Source organism: Colobus angolensis, unplaced genomic scaffold (genome assembly GCF_000951035.1).
Source record: "Colobus angolensis palliatus isolate OR3802 unplaced genomic scaffold, Cang.pa_1.0 Scaffold360, whole genome shotgun sequence".
Taxonomy (NCBI): domain Eukaryota; kingdom Metazoa; phylum Chordata; class Mammalia; order Primates; family Cercopithecidae; genus Colobus; species Colobus angolensis.
This window is the reverse complement of record NW_012116933.1, coordinates 799,786-820,449: the sequence shown is the minus strand read 5'-3', so window position 1 is coordinate 820,449 and position 20,664 is coordinate 799,786. Positions and strand designations below refer to the sequence as shown.

Here is a 20,664-nt window from a genome sequence, read left to right as displayed (position 1 = left end):
TCCCCTCCTCCTCCCCCCTCCCCACAATAGGCCCTGGTGTGTGATGTTCCCTTCCCGTGTCCAAGTGATCTCATTGAAGAAGAACCTGTTTTACCAGTGCCGTCAAGAAAGTGTCCATTTATATGGGGAAGCTCCAACAGAATCTGGATAGACAGAAATGGGATTTTTTTTCACAGGCAGGGATGGAGATATGTTTTAGACATGGAACATTTGAGAGGATAAAAGAAGCGTGAAACCATATGTCTGGTACATGTGTCTGCGAGGGCATGTAAATAAGGCATGGTGAGACATGAGAACGAAGGTAAGGTGTAAAGCAGGGGTAAGATTTTGGAAACCATTAAAGACCATGCCAAAGTTCATGAACATTTTCCTTTAGGCAGTGAAGGTCTTTTAAAGAGTTTTCAGCAGGAGAGCAACAGAGCTGTACATTTTGGAAAGAGACCTATGGCAAAAATGCAGAGGATGAATGGGAAAAGTACACAATAAGAGGCGTTCAATGATTCCTTCTGGTAATATTGGGACATGAAATAAAGCCTGAATGGTGGGGAAAGAGAGGAAAGGCTTTGATTTGATGCAGGATATATTAAGAAAGCAGTAGTTTTTTTTTGTTTTTGTTTTTTTTTTTTTTACGAAGTTTCGCTCTGTTGCCCAGGCTGGAGTGCAATGGCACAATCTCAGCTCACTACAACCTCCACCTCCCGGGTTCAAGCAATTCTCCTACCTCAGCCTCCAGAGTAGCTGGGATTACAGGTATGCACCACCACCCCTGGCTAATTTTTGTATTTTTAGTAGAGACGGGGTTTCACCATGTCCCGACCTCAGGTGATCCACCCACCTAAGCCTCCCAACATGCTGGGATTACAGGCATGAGCCACCATACCTGGCCAGAAGTAGTATTAACAAGTCAAAGTCAATGATAAAATTTGGATGATGTGGAAGAGGCAGTAGACTCCCAAACATCTGTCTTGAGTTAATGGGTGGATGGTGATGCTGTTCACCAATAGGAATAGGAAAGAAGGTTTGGGAGCAAAGAGTGAGGAGTGGTTAGTGTTCAGTGTTTAACTATGTTTCGTTTGGAGTGTATATGTGGCAGCCAGGTGGAGATTCCAAGTATGCAGTTTAATCTGTGGGCCCAAAGGTTAGAATACAGGGACAAATTAGAGGTGTAGATTTGTTGGTCACTGGCATTTCATAAATGTAATGTTAATATCGTACAAAGGAAAATGTTTAGAGGAGGAAGAATAACATTAGGAAGAGCAACCTCTCTCTCTCTCTCTATAGAAATTTCTGAACTTGAAAACCGTGTCTATATATATATATATATAGATAGATAGATAGAGAGAGAGAGAGAGCTTACCAACATAATCCATAGGGTGTCACAATTAGGAGCTTATTAGGGAACTTGGTGAGACCAGTCTCAGTAACATAGTGGAAGTACAAGTGGAGCTACTTCTCAGTGCATAGTAGAATAAAATATAAATGAAAGAGTTAAAATGAACAAGTTCATGTTCTTTTTTGAGGAGCTTAGCTATGTAGGGGAGGGGAGGACATTAACTTGAGGAATTCACAGGGTAGAGGGATGCATTAATTAATTAGACAAGAGACACAAAGGCATTGCTAACAGTCTATGGGAAAATAACTGGGGCCGGGCGCGGTGGCTCAAGCCTGTAATCCCAGCACTTTGGGGGGCCGAGATGGGTGGATCACGAGGTCAGAAGATGGAGACAATCCTGGCCAACACAGTGAAACCCCGTCTCTACTAAAAATACAAAAAATTAGCTGGGCGTGGTGGCGGGCGCCTGTAGTCCCAGTTACTCCGGAGGCTGAGGCAGGAGAATGGCGTGAACCCGGGAGGCGGAGCTTGCAGTGAGCTGAGATCTGGCCACTGCACTCCAGCCTGGGCCACTGAGCCAGACTCCGTCTCAAAAAAGAAAAAAAAAAAAAACTGGTAGAATGAGAGACTGAAAATGTAGAAGAGATAGGAATTACTCATAAGGCACAGATACAGCAACTCTCAACACAATGCAGCAGAAAAAGGGAGAAATGGCTAATCTTATTATTAAGAAAATTGTGAATGATAAAATAGAAATTATGCCATATGAAAGGACAGCCTATTAACCACTTACATAGCAATGTTTTAAACCTACAAAGGCAAAATGGCCGAAATAGTAGTCTTTCCTCCAAATCTGCTTCTCTCCACCATATGCTAGACACACCCTTATAATAAACAGCACCATAGTCTACCTTGTTGCTCCAGCTGAAAACCTGAGTTGTCCTTGATTCTCTTTTCTACAGTTTATTCTCCAGACATCTCAACTTCCTATGCTCCTGTCAATTTCTACTACTGCATTCTAATTGAAAGTATAGTTACATTATCCCCAGACGACACGAGTAGCCTAACTTTTCTCTCTGCTTATCTAGAGCCACCCCAGTCCCACTCCTCCATCTGTTCTCCACTTAGCAGCCATAATAATATCATAAAAAAATAAATCAAGTCATGTCACTCTCTGGTTCAAACTCTTCAACAATGCATAGTGGGCATTTGGTAGATTATGACTATTGTCATTATAATTAGAATTTTCCTTTCTCTTTTAGTTTTCTCTTTACCTTCATTTAACTCTATAATAGCAAAGACATTATTTTAAAATAAGTCAACCTGTTCCAAACATATGATTACTGGTAGATTTATAGAAAATATATTCAGCACTAATGTGACTTGTTTCTGTCATAAATATTTGACTCCTTGCTGTTGCCTTAAATGACAAATAAGTAAAACAGTGTTTCTATCACTTGTGTTTTATTTGACCCCTCAATTCCCAGTAATAAGTAAGATGATATTTTAAACAATCTTTGACATTTTTTCTAATTAGATGACAAGCAATCTCAATGCATGCATCATGTGTTTCAAGGATATAAATCAGAGTGAAAATTTTAACTAGAGAAATAGAATAAAAGTGGGACACACTGATATTTGACATTTTTGAAAATCTCGAATCTCACAGCCCTGATTTTTATAATGGCAGTGATTAAAAAAAAGCATAATGTAAGTAAGACAATAAGCTCTGAAATATTTTCTTAGAAATGCACTAAATTTGATTCTAGGAGGAGATGATACTTGAGAAGAGCCTGTTGTAGTCTCATCTGCTGGAGAAACTTTACTCCAAGAAAATAGGATGAAAGTTGTAAAAGACAATAGTTACAAGCCTTCGTGGTGCAATTGATTATGATCACTTAATGTTATAATTCTGAAAAGATGACACACACAGTGTCTTTATATGATGGAGTTAATCCCTAGAAGCAGAAGACACAGTTTTCAAGTTCAGAAATTTCTAATTAATGTCATGTATGTGGTGAATTACATATGTATGTAATAATAAGTAATATAAGGTTCTGTAATATATATAAGGAGTTTTATTTTTATACTATATACCATAAAATGTTCCTTATGTCCTAAGTATGTGACACTTAAAGAATAAAACACTTCGTATCATAGCTATGACACTGAGGAAAAGATACAGAACTGGTAACTAAGGAGCATTAACCAGATTCCATTCTATCAATCACCGACTATGTGACTAGGTTTGTCTCTTCTTTAAAATGAAGAGAATGATTCTCCTCTGTCATTCTCTGATGGGACCATTCTATGAGCTGATTCTTTTTTGGTGAAATCTGTCACTAATTCAGTATCTTGAATGTCATATTAAGGAGGTTTAGAGAGAATCTGAAAGTTAACTATGCTTAAACAGAAGTATTTCTAAGAGTATCAAGTCAGTAGTCACATTCAGAGGCTTTGGACTCGGTCACAGCGAAGCCTAACTAATAATCACTTCACACTTACCAACCATTCTACATATCTTTCTGTTGTTATAATTTTAGGAACAACTGTAATTTTAGGCAAAACTTGGCAACTTGGCCTTATGTTTAGTAAATTATTTTGGGCTCTTTGTTTTCCAGATTTCAGCTGATGTTTTTATAATGCCAAAACCATCCCAATTTGCCTTATGTGAAAGTCATTCTAAGATAATTAACATCCAAAGTCATTAAGATAATGCAACTAAACGGGAATGTAGTTTCTTACATCTTATTGGCAAGGAGTACGAAAATGTAGGCATGAGAAAGGTGTTTTAGATCTAGAGATCCAATCTGTTATTTTTAAACTATGCCATTCTATTTTGCAAATGCGTACTATAATCAGAACAACTAAACTCACTGCCAAATATGAAACAGTAGTTAAGAAATGATTTGCAGAATGGATCTCAAGGTCTTCATTTGGCTCTTGCGTGTGGAATCTATTTTCTCATTTGCACGTGTGGAAATTTTAATACCTATAGCATGTTTTTAAGATTCACACTGAGCCTGGAAGTTAACACAGAATCAGATCAGTAAGCAAATAAAACATACTGTTGAAAACACTAAATGGAAAAATACTTTTTTCTGAAAGTTTTATCTTCGCACAAAATGTCTGTCTGCATGTCAAAGATATTCAGATGTTCAGCTAAGCACTTTGTAGGTCAAATATATTTCAGAGGTTTAAAGAAAGAATATTCGTTGGAAACTAGGCTTGGCTCATAATACCACTGCATTCTGAACTCTTGGTATCTTGGTTAAACTTTCATTCTATATAATTATATGGATGGAAGAGTTTATTCAATACTTTAATGAACCAAGATTATTAGAATTAAGCTTCATGAAATCAAGTTATTTATCTATCATGTTCATTACTGATTCCCCAGTGCTCAGTTGGATGCCTGGAATATATTATAGTTTTAATAAATTATGTTTCAAAATAATGCCACGGAAAGAGGCATAAAATAAAGCTTTGAGACTTAGCATGGCCATAGGACTGCTTCTAAGCTAAGATCTTAGCCAAGCCATTTTTCTTTCCTTGAGTTTCATTTTCCTCATCTTCTAAAAATAAGGATTTTTTTTTAATTGATGAGAGTTCTCTGGTCTTATAAAAGTACTTGACAATTATTATACCTTGTCTGAAATAAAGTGGTAATCACGATCTTAAAATAAATGTATTTCCAGAGGTGATATAATTGCCAAACCTATAAATTAGCTCATCTAGTATATAGACTCAAACAGTTCAGGATACAGATTTCCTCTGATCACACTTGAAGATTATAGTGCCGTTTTCTCCCACAGAAAGTTGGTGAAGTACCATTACAAATTATGAGCGTAGGTTGTAAATAGAAACACCTCTGATTTGCAGCTCCCAGAGAGATCAATGCAGAAAGCGGGTGATTTCTGCATTTCCAACTGATGTACCTGGCTCATCTCATTGGGACTGATTAGACAGTGGGTGCAGCCTACGTAGGGCAAGCCAAAGCAGGGTGGGGTGTCGCCTCACCAAGGAAGCGCAAAAGGTCAGGGAACTCCCTCCCCCAACCAAGGGAAGCCGTGAGGGACTGTTCCTTGAGGAACAATGCGTTCTGGCCCAGATAGCCATAGACCAGGAGATTCCCTCAGGTGCCTATACCACCAGGGTCCTGTGTTTCAAACATGAAACTGAGCGACTGTTTGGGCAGACACCGAGCTAGCTGCAGGAATTTTTTTTCATGCCCTAGTGGCGTCTGGAATGCTAGCAAACAGAACTGTTCACTCCCCTGGAAAGGGGGCTGAAGCCAGGCAACCAAGTGGTCTTGCTCAGCAGATCCCACCCCACAAAGCCCAGCAAGCTAAGATCCACTGGCTTGAAATTCTTGCTGCCAGCACAGCAGTCTGAAGTCAACCTGGGACACTCGAGCTTGGTAGAAGGAGGGGCATCTGCCCCTACTGAGGCTTGAGTAGGCAGTTTTCCCCTCACAGTGAAAACAAAGCTGCAGGGAAGCCTACAGTTGGGCAAAGCCACTGTAGCCAGACTACCTCTCTCCATTGCTACTCTCTGGGTGGGGCATCTTTGAAAGAAAGGCAGCAGCCATAGTCACGGACTTATAGATAAAATTCCCATCTCCCTGGGACAGAGCACCTGGGGGAAGGGGCAGCTGTCAAAACAGCTTCAGCAGACTTAAACCTTCCTCCTGCTGGCTCTGAAGAGAGCAGAGGATCTCCTAGCACAGCACTCGAGCTCTCCTAAAGGACAGACTGCCTCTTCAAGTGGGTCCCTGACCTCCATGCCTCCTGACTGGGAGACACCTCCCAGCAGGGGTCGACAGATACCTCATACAGGAGAGCTCCAGCTGGCATCTAGCAGGTGACCCTCTGGTACGAAACTTCCAGAGGAAGGAACAGGCAGTAATCTTTGCTGTTCTACAGCCTCTGCTGGTGATACCAAGGCAAATAGGGTCTGGGGTGGACCTCTAGCAAACTCCAGCAGACCTACAGCGAGGGGCTTGACTGTTAGAAGGAAAACTAACAGAAAGCAATAGCATTAACATCAACGAAAAGGACGTCCACACCAAAACACCATTTGAAGGTCACCAACATCAAAGACCAAAGGTAGATAAATCCACGAAAGTGAGGAAAAACCACCACAAAAAGACTGAAAATTCTAAAAAAAGACAGAATGCTGCTTCTCCTCCAAAGGATCATAACTCTTCGTCAGCAAGGGAACAAAACTGGACAAAACTGGATGAGTTTGACAAATTGACAGAAGTAGGCTTCAGGAGGTGGTTGATAACAAACTGCTCCAAACTAAAGGAGCATGTTCTAACCCAATGCAGGGAAGCTAAGAACCTTGAAAAAAGGTTAACTTAATTGCTAACTAGAATAACCAGTTTAAAGGAGAACATAAATGACCTCATGGAGCTGAAAAACACAGCACGAAAATTTCGCAAAGCATACACAAATATCAAGAGCTGAATCGATTGAGTGGAAAAAAGAATATCGGAGATTGAAGATCAACTTAATGAAATAAAGCAGTAAGACAAGATTAGAGTAAAAAGAATGAAAAGGAATGAACAGAGCCTCCAAGAAATATGGAAATATGTGAAAAGTTCAAACCTAGGTTTGATTGGTGTACCTGAAAGTGACAGGGAGAATGGAACCAAGTTGGAAAACACTCTTCAGGATATTATCCAGGAGAACTTCCCAACCTAGCAAGACAGACCAATGTTCAAATTGAGGAAATACAGAAAAGACCACTAAGATACTCCTTGAAAAGAGCAACCACAAGACACATAATCATCACCAACATTCACCAATGAAGGAAATGAAGGAAAAAATGTTAAGGGCAGCTGGAGAAAAAGGTTAGATTACCCACAAAGGAAAGCACATCAGACTAAAGGTGGGTCTCTCTGCAGAAACCCTACAAGCCAGAAGAGAGTGGGGACCAATATTCGACATTCTTAAAGAAAATAATTTTCAACCAGAATTTCACATACAGCCAAACTAAGCTTCATAAGCGAAGGAGAAATAAAATTCTTTGTAGACAAGCAAATGCTGAGAGATTTTGTCACCACTAAGCCTGCCTTAGAAGAACTCCTGTAGGAAGCACTAAATATGGAAAGGAAAAACTAGTACCAGCCACTGCAAAAACACACAAAATTGTAAAGACAATTGACAATATGAAGAAACAGCATCAACTGATGGGCATAAAAACCAACTAGCATCATAATGACAGGATCAAAATCACACACAACAATATTAACCTTAAATGTAAACAGGCTAAATGCCCCAGTTAAAAGACATAGACTGGCAAATTGGATAAAGAGTAAAGACCCTTTGGTGTGCTGTATTGAGGAGACCCACCTCACGTGCAAAGACAGGCATAGGCTCAAAATAAATGGATGGAGGAACATTTACCAAGCAAATGGAAAGTAAAAAAAAAAAGAAACAGGGGTTGCAATCCTAGTCTCTGATAAAACAGACTTTAAACCAGCAAAGATCAAAAAAGACAAAGAAGGACATGACATGGTAAAGGGATCAATGCAACAAAACAAGCTAACAATCCTAAATATATAAGCACCCAATACAGGAGTACCCAGATTCATAAAGGAAGTTTTTAGAGACCTACAAAGAGACTTTTACTCCTACACAATAACAGTGGGAGACTTTAACACCCCACTGTCAATATTAGACAGATCAACGAGACAGAAAATTAACAAGGACATTGAAGCCTTGATCTCAGCTCTGGACCAAGCAGACCTATTAGACATCTACAGAAATCTCTACCCCAAATCAACAGAATATACATTTTCTCAGCACCACATTGCACTTATTCTATAATTGACTACATCATTGTAAATAAAACACTCCTCAGCAAATGCAAAAGAATGAAAATCATAACAAATAGTCTCTCAGACCACAGCGCAATTAAATTAGAACTCAGGATTAAGAAACTCACTCAAAACTGCACAACTACATGGAACCTGAACAACCTGCTCCTGAATGACTACTGTGTAAATAATGAAATTAAGGTAGAAATACATAATTTTTTTGAAACCAATGAGGACAAAGACACAATGCACCAGAATCTCTGGGACACAGCTAAAGCACTGTTTGCAGGGAAATCTGTAGCACTAAATGCCCACAGAGGAAAGCAGGAAAGATCTAAAATCAACACCCTATCATCACAATTAAAAGAACTGGAGAAACAAGAGCAAACAAATTCAAAAGCTGGAAGAAGACAAGAAATAACTAATATCAGAGCAGAACTGAAGAAGATAGAGACATGAAAGGGCCTTAAAAAAATCAATGAACACAGGAGCTGGTTTTTTGAAAAGATTAGCAAAATAGATAGATCCCTAGCCAGAGTAATGAAGAAAAGAGAGAAGAATCAAATGGACACAATAAAAAATGATAAAGGAGATATCATCACTGATCCCATAGGAATACAAACTACCATCAGAGAATACTATAAACACCTTTATGTAAATAAACTAGAAAATCTAGAAAAAATGGATAAATTCCTGGACACATATGCCCTCTCAAGACTAAACCAGGAAGAAGTCGAATCACTGAATAGAACAATAACAAGCTCTGAAAGTGAGGCAGTAATTAATACCCTACCACCAAAAGAGCCCAGGACCAGAAGCATTCACAGCCAAGTTCTACCAGAGGTACAATGAGGAGCTGGTACCATTCCTTCTGAAACTATTTCAAACAATAGAAAAAGAGGGACTCTTCCTGAACTCATTTTATGAGGTCAGCATCATCCTCATAACAAAACCTGGCAGAGACACAGCAAAAAGAAAAGAAAATTTCAGGCCCATATCCCTGATGAACATTGATGCAAAAATCCTTAATAAAATACTGCCAAACTGAATCCAGCAGCACATCAAAAAGTTCATCCACAATCAAGTTGGCTACATCCCTAAGATAGAAGGCTGGTTCAACATATGCAAATCAATAAATGTAATCCATCACATAAACAGAACCAATGACAAAAAACACATGATTATCTCAATAGATGCAGAAAAGGCCTTTGATAAAATTCAACAGCACTTCACGCTGAAAACTCTCAATAAACTAGGCATTGATGGAACATATCTCAAAAAAATAAGAGCTATTCGTGACAAACCCACTGCTAATATACTGAATGGGTCAAAGCTGGAAGCATTCCCTTTAAAACTGGCACAAGACAAGGATGCCTTCTCTCACCACTCCTACTCAAAATAATATTGGAAGTTCTGGATAGAACTTCCAATATTATTTTGGCATTTCTTTCTCTGGCCCGAAAAATTGGGCCAGAGAAAGAAAGAAAGGTTATTCAAATAGGAAAAGAGGAAGTCAGATTGTCTCTGTTTGCAGCTGACATGATTGTATATTTAGAATAACCCATCGTCTCAGTCCAAAGTCTCCTTAAGCAAATAAACAACTTCAGCAAAGTCTCAGGATACAAAATCAATGTGCAAAAATCACAATCATTCCTATACACCAATAATAGACAAACAGACAAATCATGAGTGAACTCCCTTTCACAACTGCTACAAAGAGAATAAAATACCTAGGAATCCTACTTACAAGGGATGTGAAGGACCTCTTCAAGGAGAACTACAAACCACTGCTCAAGGATATAAGAGAGGACACAAACAAATGGAAAAACATTTCATGCTCAAGTATGGGAAGAATCAATATCATGAAAATGGCCATACACCCAAGTGATTTATAGATTCAATGCTATTTCCATCAAGCTACCATTGACTTTCTTCACAGAATTAGAAAAAACTACTTTAAATTTCATACGGAACCCAAAAGAAGCACGCATAGCCCAGCCAATTCTAAGCAAAAAGAACAAAGCTGGAGGCATCACGCTACCTGACTTCAAAATATACTACAAGGCTACAGTAACCAAAACAACATGGTACTGTTACCAAATAGACCAATGGAACAGGACAGAGGACTCAGAAATAACACCACCCATCTACAACCATCTGATCTTTGACAAACCTGACAAAAACTAGCAATGGGGAAAGGATTCCCTATTTAACAAATGGTGTTAGGAAAACTGGCTAGCCATATGCAGAAAATTGAAACTGGACCCCTTCCTTACACCTTATACAAAAATTAACTCAAGATGAATTAAGGACTTAGATGTAAGACCTAAAACCATAAAAACCTTAGAAGAAAATCTAGGCAATACCATTCAGGACATAGGCATGGGCAAAGACTTCATGACTAAAACACCAAAAGTAATGGCAATAAAAGCCTAAATTGACAATTGGGATTTCATTAAACTAAAGAGCTTCTGCACAGCAAAAGAAACTATCTTCAGAGTGAACAGGCAACCTACAAAATGGGAGAAAAGTTTTGCAATCTATCCACCTGACAAAGGGCTAATATCCAGAATCTACAAAGAATTTAAACAAATTTACAAGAAAAAAATACCCCATTAAAAAGTGGGTGAAGAATATGAACAGACACTTCTCTAAAGAAGACATTTATGCAGCCAACAAACATATGAAGAAAGCTCATCATCACTGGTCATTAGAGAAATGCAAATCAAAACCATGATGAGGTACCAACTCATGCCGGTTAGAATGGCGATCATTAAAAAGTCAGGAAAAAGTAGATGCTGGAGAGGATGTGGAGAAATAGGAACCCTTTTACACTGTTGGTGGTAGTAAAAATTAGGTCAACCATTGTGGAAGACTGTGTGGCGATTCCTTCAGGATCTAGAACCAGAAATACCATTTGACCCAGCAATCTCATTACTGGGTATATACCCAAAGGATTATAAATCATTCTACTATAATTCTGCACATACACACACATGTTTATTGCAGCACTATTCACAATAGCAAAGACTTGAAACCAACCCAAATGGCCATCAATGACAGACTGGATAAAGAAAATGTGGCACATATACACCATGGATGAGTTCATGTCCTTGGCAGGGACATGGATGAATCTAGAAAGATCATTCTCAGCAGACTAACAGGAACAGAAAACCAAACACCACACATTCTCACTCATAACTGGGAGTTGAACAACGAGAACACACGGACACAGGGAGGGGAACATCACACACCAGGACCTATTGGAGCATGGGGGACTAGGGGAGGGATAGCATTAGGAGAAATATCTAATGTAGATGACAGGTTGATAGGTGCAGGAGACCACCATGGCACATGTATACCTATGTAACAAACCTGCACATTCTGCACATGTATCCCAGAACTTAAAATACAATAAAAAAATTATGAGCATAATGGTACAGTCTGTCTATTTTGTTTAAGGGAAGTATCAAGTCAGAATTCAGAATGAATTATTTCTTTTAACTGCACAATGTGATTCATGAAGGTCAGAGTTGAGGTTGAGTGCAGTCAGGCCGGAAAGGTAGCTCCTAGCACTAAAAAGAGTGTGTGAATAAATAAAAGACATGTACTATTTCCTAAGTTTACTTAATATTCATATTAAATGAAAATTATGAGCCTGAATGTATCCCTGTGGGAGCCTGGAATGAATATGAGTCAAAGATCACATGGAATTAATATATTATAAAATGATATACAAAATAGGTTTAATTAATCTTCCTCAATCATTCTTATTTTTCAGATCTTCAGGAATTTTACTGGGATAATTGTCCAAATAAATTGCAAGCTTTCTATCCAAATGGTAAGCAGAACATCTTATTATGTAACCATATTTGTTTATCCATAATTAGTATAACTTTCTGAGTATTGAAATGAGAAACTTGATTTACTCTTCTTCACTCATGTTTTAAATTTTATAAGAAAAACTCGAATCACTAAATAATTTCTTTTTATTTTATTTAAAAATTATAATCCTGAGATGTAAATATATGGCATGTAAGCCTGGGAATTATTTAATCACTTTACTCAAAAATCTGGTAAAAGGCAAAATTTCTGAAAACAGACTACTGGAAAACATTTTGTAAACAATATAGAGGGAGAATTGTATATCAAAATATACACATAAAACTATCTTTTCAGATAATTATGTATCATTTATTTTCTTATAGTGAAATTATAAAAATACAACCTATAGCCTTCCATAGATACATAATTAACTGTGTTTTGAAATGATATACAATTCAGTATCCTCATACATTTGAAACTTTGATAAGCTGGTCTATCTTCACTTTGGAGATCATCATCATTAAGAGTTTGTTTTCTCAAGTTTTGAGGTAGGATACTTGAAGTCATTCTTCTTCTTCTTTATAATTATGTGGCAAGAACTATCTCCCTTAAAACTTTATGCTTAAGTTTGTGACAATCACACTGTCAGTCAGATGGTGCAAAGTCTTTTAATGCTGTTGAACATAAGGGAGTTGTCTAAAATACAGATAGTTCTCCATCTGAGCTCATAACCCAAGCAATGTGCTTCAAAATTGCATTTATCATATTTTTTCTTATTGCAAATGATATTATGTTCATAACGGATAGATAAATTAGATGCACATAAATACAAATAAAAAAAATTCTCACCACCTAATGCAACCTGTTCAACTTTTGTATAAATTGGTGAATGTTTTCAGTATATGAACACACAATCTACTGTAAAAATTCAAGAAACGAGTGTGATGATGATGTGAAATGCAGGTTCACCTCGTCTGACCCCACTTCCTCTGCAGCTTGGGTATAAATGCCTACTCCAACACCTGTTCTCTGTGTGAACTTGGGCAAATCCTTTACTCCCTCTGGGCTTTCCTTTCTCATCTGCAAAATGGAGCTAATAATACATACCTAGCTGATGGAGTTGTCTTGAGGATGAAATATGTTGATACAAGTTAGGTGTATAGAGCAGTGCTTAGCTCATAAGTGAGATATTACAAAATTATCTATTGTATTTGAATTATTTTTTGGAATTCTTAAGATGTGCCTATTTTGTATACTTATATCTCATTTAGCTTTCTACTAAAGGTAATTATTCTTCAGTCAGTTATTTTGTGGTTCCAGATAGAAAATCATATTTTCTAAAAATAATAATTTTAGATACTTTTATTTTTTTCCTTTTTAGCATCATACTTTTTATCAATTTTGAGTTCACTACTTATTGCCTTGGCTATGTCTTTCAGTGTAACATGAAATAACTGAATAATTCTTTATTCTTTCTGATTTTATTAGGAATGACTTTCATGATTGTAATTTGAGTACTGTGTTGACTATGTGTGTAAGTTTAATTCTTTTTCTTAAGAAGTAATTCTATTCTTAATTAACTATATTTGATTATCAGAAGTTTCTGTTGATGTTCTATAAATCTCGATTACATATAAATTAATGTTTTAAAATCTCTTGAGAAGATGATTTGGTTCTCCTCTCTCAGTCAGCAGATTTGCTAATATTATGTTCCTCTTGCATAGCTGGAAGCTTACTTTTATTACGTACCTTAGCTCAATTCCTTTTTGTTTACTTGAGAATTTTAAAGAATATTCCAAAGTAAGAATGATATATGTCACGTGCGTTCGTGTGAAGAGACCACCAAACAGGCTTTGTGTGAGCACATGGCTGTTTATTTCACCTGGGTGCAGGCAGGCTGAGTCTGAAAAGAGAGTCAGCAAAGGGAGATAAGGGTGGGGCTGTTTTATAGGATTTGGGTAGGTAAAGGAAAATTACAGTCACAGGGGCTTGTTCTCTGGCGCGCAGGAGTGGGGGTCACAAGGTGCTCAGTGGGGGAGCTTTCTGAGCCAGGATGAGCCAGGAAAAGGAATTTCAAAAGATAACGTCATCCCTTAAGGCAAGGACCGGCCATTTTCACTTCTTTTGTGGTGGAATGTCATCAGTTAAGGCTGGGCAGGGCATTTGCACTTCTTTTGTGATTCTTCAGTTACTTCAGGCTATCTGGGTGTATACGTGCAAGTCACAGGGGATGCGATGGCTTGGCTTGGGCTCAGAGGCCTTACAATATATACTATTTTTTATTGCTTGATATCTGTGTGGTACTATCAAGGATGTTATATTCACGTTGAACTTTACAACATTTTCTGTGGAGTTATATATATGCTGAGACCAGCTCGGTCAGGGAGACCCTAACCCAACGGTGCTGGAGGAATTAAAGACACACACACAGAAATATAGAGGTGTGAAGTGGGAAATCAGGGGTCTCACAGCCTTCAGAGCTGAGAGCCCCAAACAGAGATTTACCCACATATTTATTAACAGCAAACCAGTCATCAGCATTGTTTCTATAGATACTAAATTCACTAAAAGTATCCCTTATGGGAAATGAAGGGATAGGCCGAATTAAAGGAATAGGTTGGGCTAGTTAACTGCAGCGGGAACACACCCTTAAAGACACAGATCGCTCATGCTAATTGTGGCTTAAGAATGCCTTTAAGCAGTTTTCCGCCCTGGGCGGGCCAGGTGTTCCTTGCCCTCATTCCCGTAAACCCACAACCTTCCAGGTATGAGCCATCATAGCTATCCAAAATCTACTCTATTCCTCATACCATTTTTAAAATTCTGAGATTTATTTCTATGAAAATATTTCTAAGTGTACCAGGTTGTATACACCAGGGTTTGACTATGGTTGATGTTTAAAATACTTTGGAAATATTTGAAAACAACACGTAATCCTTGTCACAGACTTATCTGGATATAGTTGTATCAATTTAGCACAATTCATCATAATATTCAAATTTCATGTTCTTATATTCTGTTTGCTGGACAGAGATGAGGCTAGTTTGTGTAAATTCTTAAAATGCCCAAGTGATCCATTTGGATTTATATACTAGGCATAAAACTATTGAATATGAGCTGGTGAGTTAGTTACATGAGTAGACCCTATATAGGAAGATGGATCTTTGAGAGTGTGAAAGATCAACTACAGTGGGGTAAGACTACGGCCAAATATAAGATTTAAGGATCTGTTTAGTTCAGCATTTCTACTTTTAGGAATCTGACGTTTAGAAATATCTTCCAGTCTTTGAAGGAAGTGTTTAGTGTTGTTATTCTTTCCTAAGGCAATTCCCACCATCTTCTACTTTTCCGTCATCCAGTCCATTTCCTCCATCAGCTTTCCTTCTCAGTCCTTTTGTGACCTTCTGTGACGTTAACTTCTTAAATGTAAAATATAATGACTTTCTTGTCTCATGAATTTTATCCCCCACTTTTATTTTTAGAAACTTTGATATAGCTTGTAAAAGCCAAGACAAATTTCTACCAGAATTAGAGATAGAGCATTCATCCCACCAGCCATCAAACATTTTTGAAAACCAACTATCTGCTAGGCACCATGCTAAGAGGTAGAAAAAGCTGTCTCCCTGCAAGAGATAGGACCTTTAACCTCCATACGAAAGAACTCTTAATCTTTTGCTTGAATTCTCCAAACTTCAACATCTCCAACTGACATTGATATATTTTTGATTCGAAGACAACCAAAACTTTAATGAGCTCAGTCTTTATCTTAACCTACCTCTCCTACTATTTCCTATCCTGGTTGATGGCTGATACCAATCTATGCTAGAAACTTAATAAGCTGTCAATATATAATCTTTATTTAATTAATATTTTATGCTATATCTTTACTTTATCCTATCCTTAAGCAAACTTCATAAAAGTCCTATTGATTACATCTTTACATTTATCCCAAACTTCTCTTTACCTTTGTATTTATTATCTCAGTTTTAGGACCACAACATAAGCTTTTTGATTTTTTATAAAACCCTACTTATTTTTACATCCCTACCTCCTTTGTCTATCAACTACATTCCTGTCAGAGTTATTCCTAAAATTTGCATATGATCATGACAGTCACCCATTGCTTTTGATTTTGATTTTGCTTTGCTTAGAGGAAAAAACCCAAATCCTCATGATACATTCAGTTTTCTTCACAGCCCAGTACCAAGTTTATCTCTTCTCAATTTATTCCCCTTCTCCATCTCCATCATCCTCATTCCCCTGAATTTAATCACATCTAATTAATGTGCATTATGGCTTCTTCATACTTAGATTATGTTCTGACACATAGTGGGTATTCAACCAATGTTTTCTGGTCATTATTTTGAAAAGGCAAAGGGCTAGACTAAGCAGGAGCGTATGATCAATCACCTGAGTGGGTCAGACTGAGGAGAAGACATTCTTTAGTTGATAACTTATTGGTACTCTTGGAGTTTTATATTAGAATGCCATGGAAATGGAATTCATAAATACAACTTAGAAACGACCTAGTCTAAGCTATGTTTCCTGAATGTTGAGACCTGAAGTATCAGGGACTTGTTTAGAAAAATAGTTGTAGCTGTTTAATACTATGAGATTTACTACACCCGAATCTGCACCAACTTAGGTAAACAATGATTTGTGTCCTGAGTAGGAATTTAAAAGACGTGATGAACTGTAACTATTATTGATAGAAGCGGATTATTCTGACTTGATTCCAAACTGATTGCATACATGTAATTTACCTCCCAGGGTGTATAATTATGATTTTTCCTGAGGTATCTATATTGAAGTATTTATGAGGATACAATTTTCAGAGTTTTTTTTAAAAAAGCATGTAATTGGATGTTTGATTTGTAACCTCCAAAATTAAGGTTAGAAGTAGAATCATGAGTACTTCATGGAAGACTTCAGATGGAGAGAGAGTGAACGAATTTAGTAGCTGCTTCATACAACTTGGCTCAAACAGAGATTGTAGTCTTTCTCCTAGTCTTTATCGTATGAAAAGCAGCCAGGATAGATTTTCCTTGTTATACTTTTGTTGAAAGTTTTGAGTCAAATTTTAAGTCTTTACAATTACCTTTTTAAAATTGTAACTGTTTGTTCTTATTACTTCTTTCTAAATGTCAAGGTACATTTATTTACTCTTAATAATGTGATATGTAGTATTCCGCAAACATTGTCAGTGACAAATTTTTTGAACTAAAGAATGGATTGGTTGACCATTCCAATCATTAAGGAAACTAGATTAAATGTACAACGGTTGCAAGATTTTTCAAACATAGGTGAAGTAAATATTATTCTCAATTGACTTAGTATCAAGACATTCTTCTCCCAGGTCTTGAAAAATGAAATATTCAACTTTCCAGTTCAATTGAGTGGGGAGAGCTATAAATTTTGTTTCATGGCTTTGTTTATATTGTATGCATTTCTCTGGATTTTATAGTTTTAGAAGATTATAAGCCTTAGGAATTCAAATGCAGTTTTGCATTTAAACTTATAAAAACTAATTTCAGCCCTCACAGAAGATCTGTGAACACTTTTCTTCCAAAGAGGGGCTGTACTGTTTACATTTAAGAAACACTATGTGAGAGCGAGTGGTGTAAAACATCCCTTTTCTAAATGTTAGGATGGTTCCTATGGTATGAGGGCAAGTTTCTGAATATATAATTATAAAACCCTATTGATACATAGGGTAGTGATTTTTTTGAGTGCATCTAACCCAATGTCCACATTGCATAAAGTGCCAGAGAGACCGAATGAATTACCAAGTTCATGGAGTTAGTCAGTGACTGACAGGAAATAACTGTAGCGATAAATACATACAAATAAACATGACAAAGTCATTCATCATAACTTTAATTATGACAAGAGAGCCGGGTCGAATCAAATTACATACAGGAAGAGTTAAAATAACTATCTGAATATTAAAAGTAAGATAAAATTTTGCTTGATTAGGCTTTCTTGAATATTTAAATAAACAAAATTCTGAAATACCCTCTAATAAGTATTTCTCTATAGAGGGGTAATTATATTTAACAGCAAAATTAACATTGATCCACTTTCACTGGGATATATTTTAAATATTGTTTTGAAATACTGTTGTATTTATACAATGCAAAGGAAAGATAGCTATTTTTATTAAAAGAATGTTTTCAAAAATATTTTAAATTTTTATTTCAAAGTAACAGTTATTCAAATGTTGAATATGATGAGTGTTTTGTCATATAACAATGTTGTAAAATATAAACGATTTTTTATATGTAAATAGAAATATGTCATTCATTAGGTTATATGTAACTGGCCATGGCTAACTCTAAATGGGAAGTTTTTTCTCATCCTATTACTTTTTTCTTGAGTATCTCAAGACATAATGCTTGTTTCTGTATTTAGACTTTTTTAGTCTCCCTTGTATTTTAATTAGAATTATCTAATTGCTGCTCTCACACAAATGATGTTATGTGATTAGAGAGAGGGATCACGACTTAGCTCTTTGTCTCCCTGAAGCCCCCTGTTTCTCAACTTTGGCTGCATCTTAGAAACACTGCAGAAGATTAACAAATAATCATGTATGGGTGATAAATCTGGATTTTACTGATAGCTTACATGTACCTTACATCTACCTATGCCAAAACTTCTCAAATTAGACACTTTAAATATATGCAGTCTTAAAAAAAAAAAAAGGAAAACATACACTTATCATATGACCCATTAATCCCCCTACTTGGGGGTGGGAAGGGGAAAAGTGGGAGGGTGCAAATACTCAGGTCCCATTTGCAGATATTTTAATGTAATTGGTCTTAAGTGGGGCTCAGCCTCTGATATTTATTAGAAACCTCCCAGGTGATCCTAATGTGAATTCAGCATTGAGAGCTTCTAGTTTGGATACAGTAAGTACTTTGAATATGGCAAGTTCTCAAAAATAATTGTTCGCATGCTTTTATATATATATATGTGTGTGTGTGTGTATATATATATATATACGTGTGTGTGTGTCTATACGTATATGAGAATATATTTTTTAGAGACAGGGTCTTACTCTGTCACCCAGGCTGACTGAAGTGCAGTAGTGAGATCATGGCTCACTCCAGCCTCAACCTTCTGGGCCCAAGCCGTCCTCCAGCCTCAGCTTCCCGAGTAGCTTGGATTACAGGTGTGTGATATCACATCTGGCTAATTTTTATTTTTTGTATAGACAGGGTCTTGCTATGTTGCCCAGGCTGGTCTTGAACTCCTGTCCTCAAGCAGTCCTCCTGCCTCCGTCTCCCAAAGTGCTGGGGTTACAGGTGTTAGCCACCATACCTGGCCTGTTCTCATATTTTAATTAAATATGTTTTTTCTTTAATTACAAGTAATGTAGCTTAAGCAACATGGCAAAACCCCATCTCTACAAAAAATACAAAATAATTAGCCAACCGTGGTGGTGCGCTCCTGTAGCCCCAGATACTTGAGAGGCTGAGGTGGGAGGATCACTTGAGCCTGGGATGTCTAGGCTGCAGTGAACCATGATCATGCCACTGCACTCCAGCCTGGGCAACAGAGTGAGATTCTGTCTCAAGAAAAAAAGAAATTACAAGTAATAAAGCCTTGAATACATCCATTGAAAAGCCTTGAGGTGTACAAATTATGCCAGAGGAAGTCCAGTAAAAGAAGTACTCCCAAAGAGCTTTTTGCAAATATGACATGCCGCAGCATTATAGACGTACATCTTTACTAAGACATATCATTAAAACACATCTGTGTGGTACGTTTGCTGCATTTTGAGTAAAGACTGAGAAAAGTTCACAAAGGTTGGTGAATTTAAAGTATGGAATTTAAGTCACAGTTGTCATCGTGTTAATGGTTACTATTTTTCATGAAATTTCCATTTTATATGATATAGTAGTTTGCAGATCACTTTCATGTACATAGCATGTGGTCATTTGAGTCATATTTATTTGTTTTGAACATGGACTTTGATGGAGACATTCCCAGATTTTTTTTGGTACAAAATTCACTTCTTTAAACATCAGTTTACAATTGGAAATTTCAGTTTTATTGAAGCTTTGGTTCAAGAAAGTTAAGATTTAGTATTGCTCCCATTTTTGTCTTTGTAAAAATATTTGCACAGTTAATTTATGATTCAATTTAATTTTCCTGTTATGAACATGAGTGGGTAACAAAAACATTAGAGTATCGACATTGGTAGTTGGAACTGTGGGCCTCAAAAATGCGGCATAAGTGAGATGACAATCTCTATCATACTATGTATCTAGAAGAGAAACTGTGGCAAGAAAGATTTTATATTTATTTTTGTTCTTTGGGCATAACCTTAATAATTTTAACCTTCGGAATGTATATATTTTGTGAGTCAGAATACTATAGACTATGCTGCAGTAATAAACCATCCCCACATTTCACTGGTTTATCTTGACAAGGGTTTACTTTTCCTTTCCCTTGTTTTTTGTTTTTTTGACAGAGTCTTGCTCTGTTGCCCAGGCTGGAGTGCAGTGGCATGATCTCGACTCAGTGAAGCCTGTGCCTCCGAGGTTCAAGTGATTCTTGTGCCTCAGCCTCCTGAGTAGCTGGGATTACAGGCACCTGCCACCATGCCCGGCCAATTTTTTGTATTTCTAGTAGAGGGGGGGTTTCACCATGTTGGCCAGGCTGATTTTGAACTCCT

At 37.1% G+C, this 20,664-nt stretch overlaps 1 protein-coding gene across 2 annotated transcripts in view; it reads left to right on the top strand.

Annotated features, from left to right (window-relative positions):
- The window catches only part of LOC105519893 (putative uncharacterized protein encoded by LINC00478), a 426,129-nt gene that overhangs the window by 24,573 nt on the left and 380,892 nt on the right, over nucleotides 1–20,664 (top strand). For both annotated transcript variants that reach the window (XR_001003033.1, XM_011953425.1), the window contains exon 2: nucleotides 11,941–12,000. Coding sequence is in view for 1 of the 2 variants with exons in the window: in XM_011953425.1 (XP_011808815.1) it covers nucleotides 11,941–12,000 (60 nt within the window). In the remaining variant the exon portion in view is untranslated. The remainder of the gene's footprint in view (nucleotides 1–11,940; nucleotides 12,001–20,664) is intronic.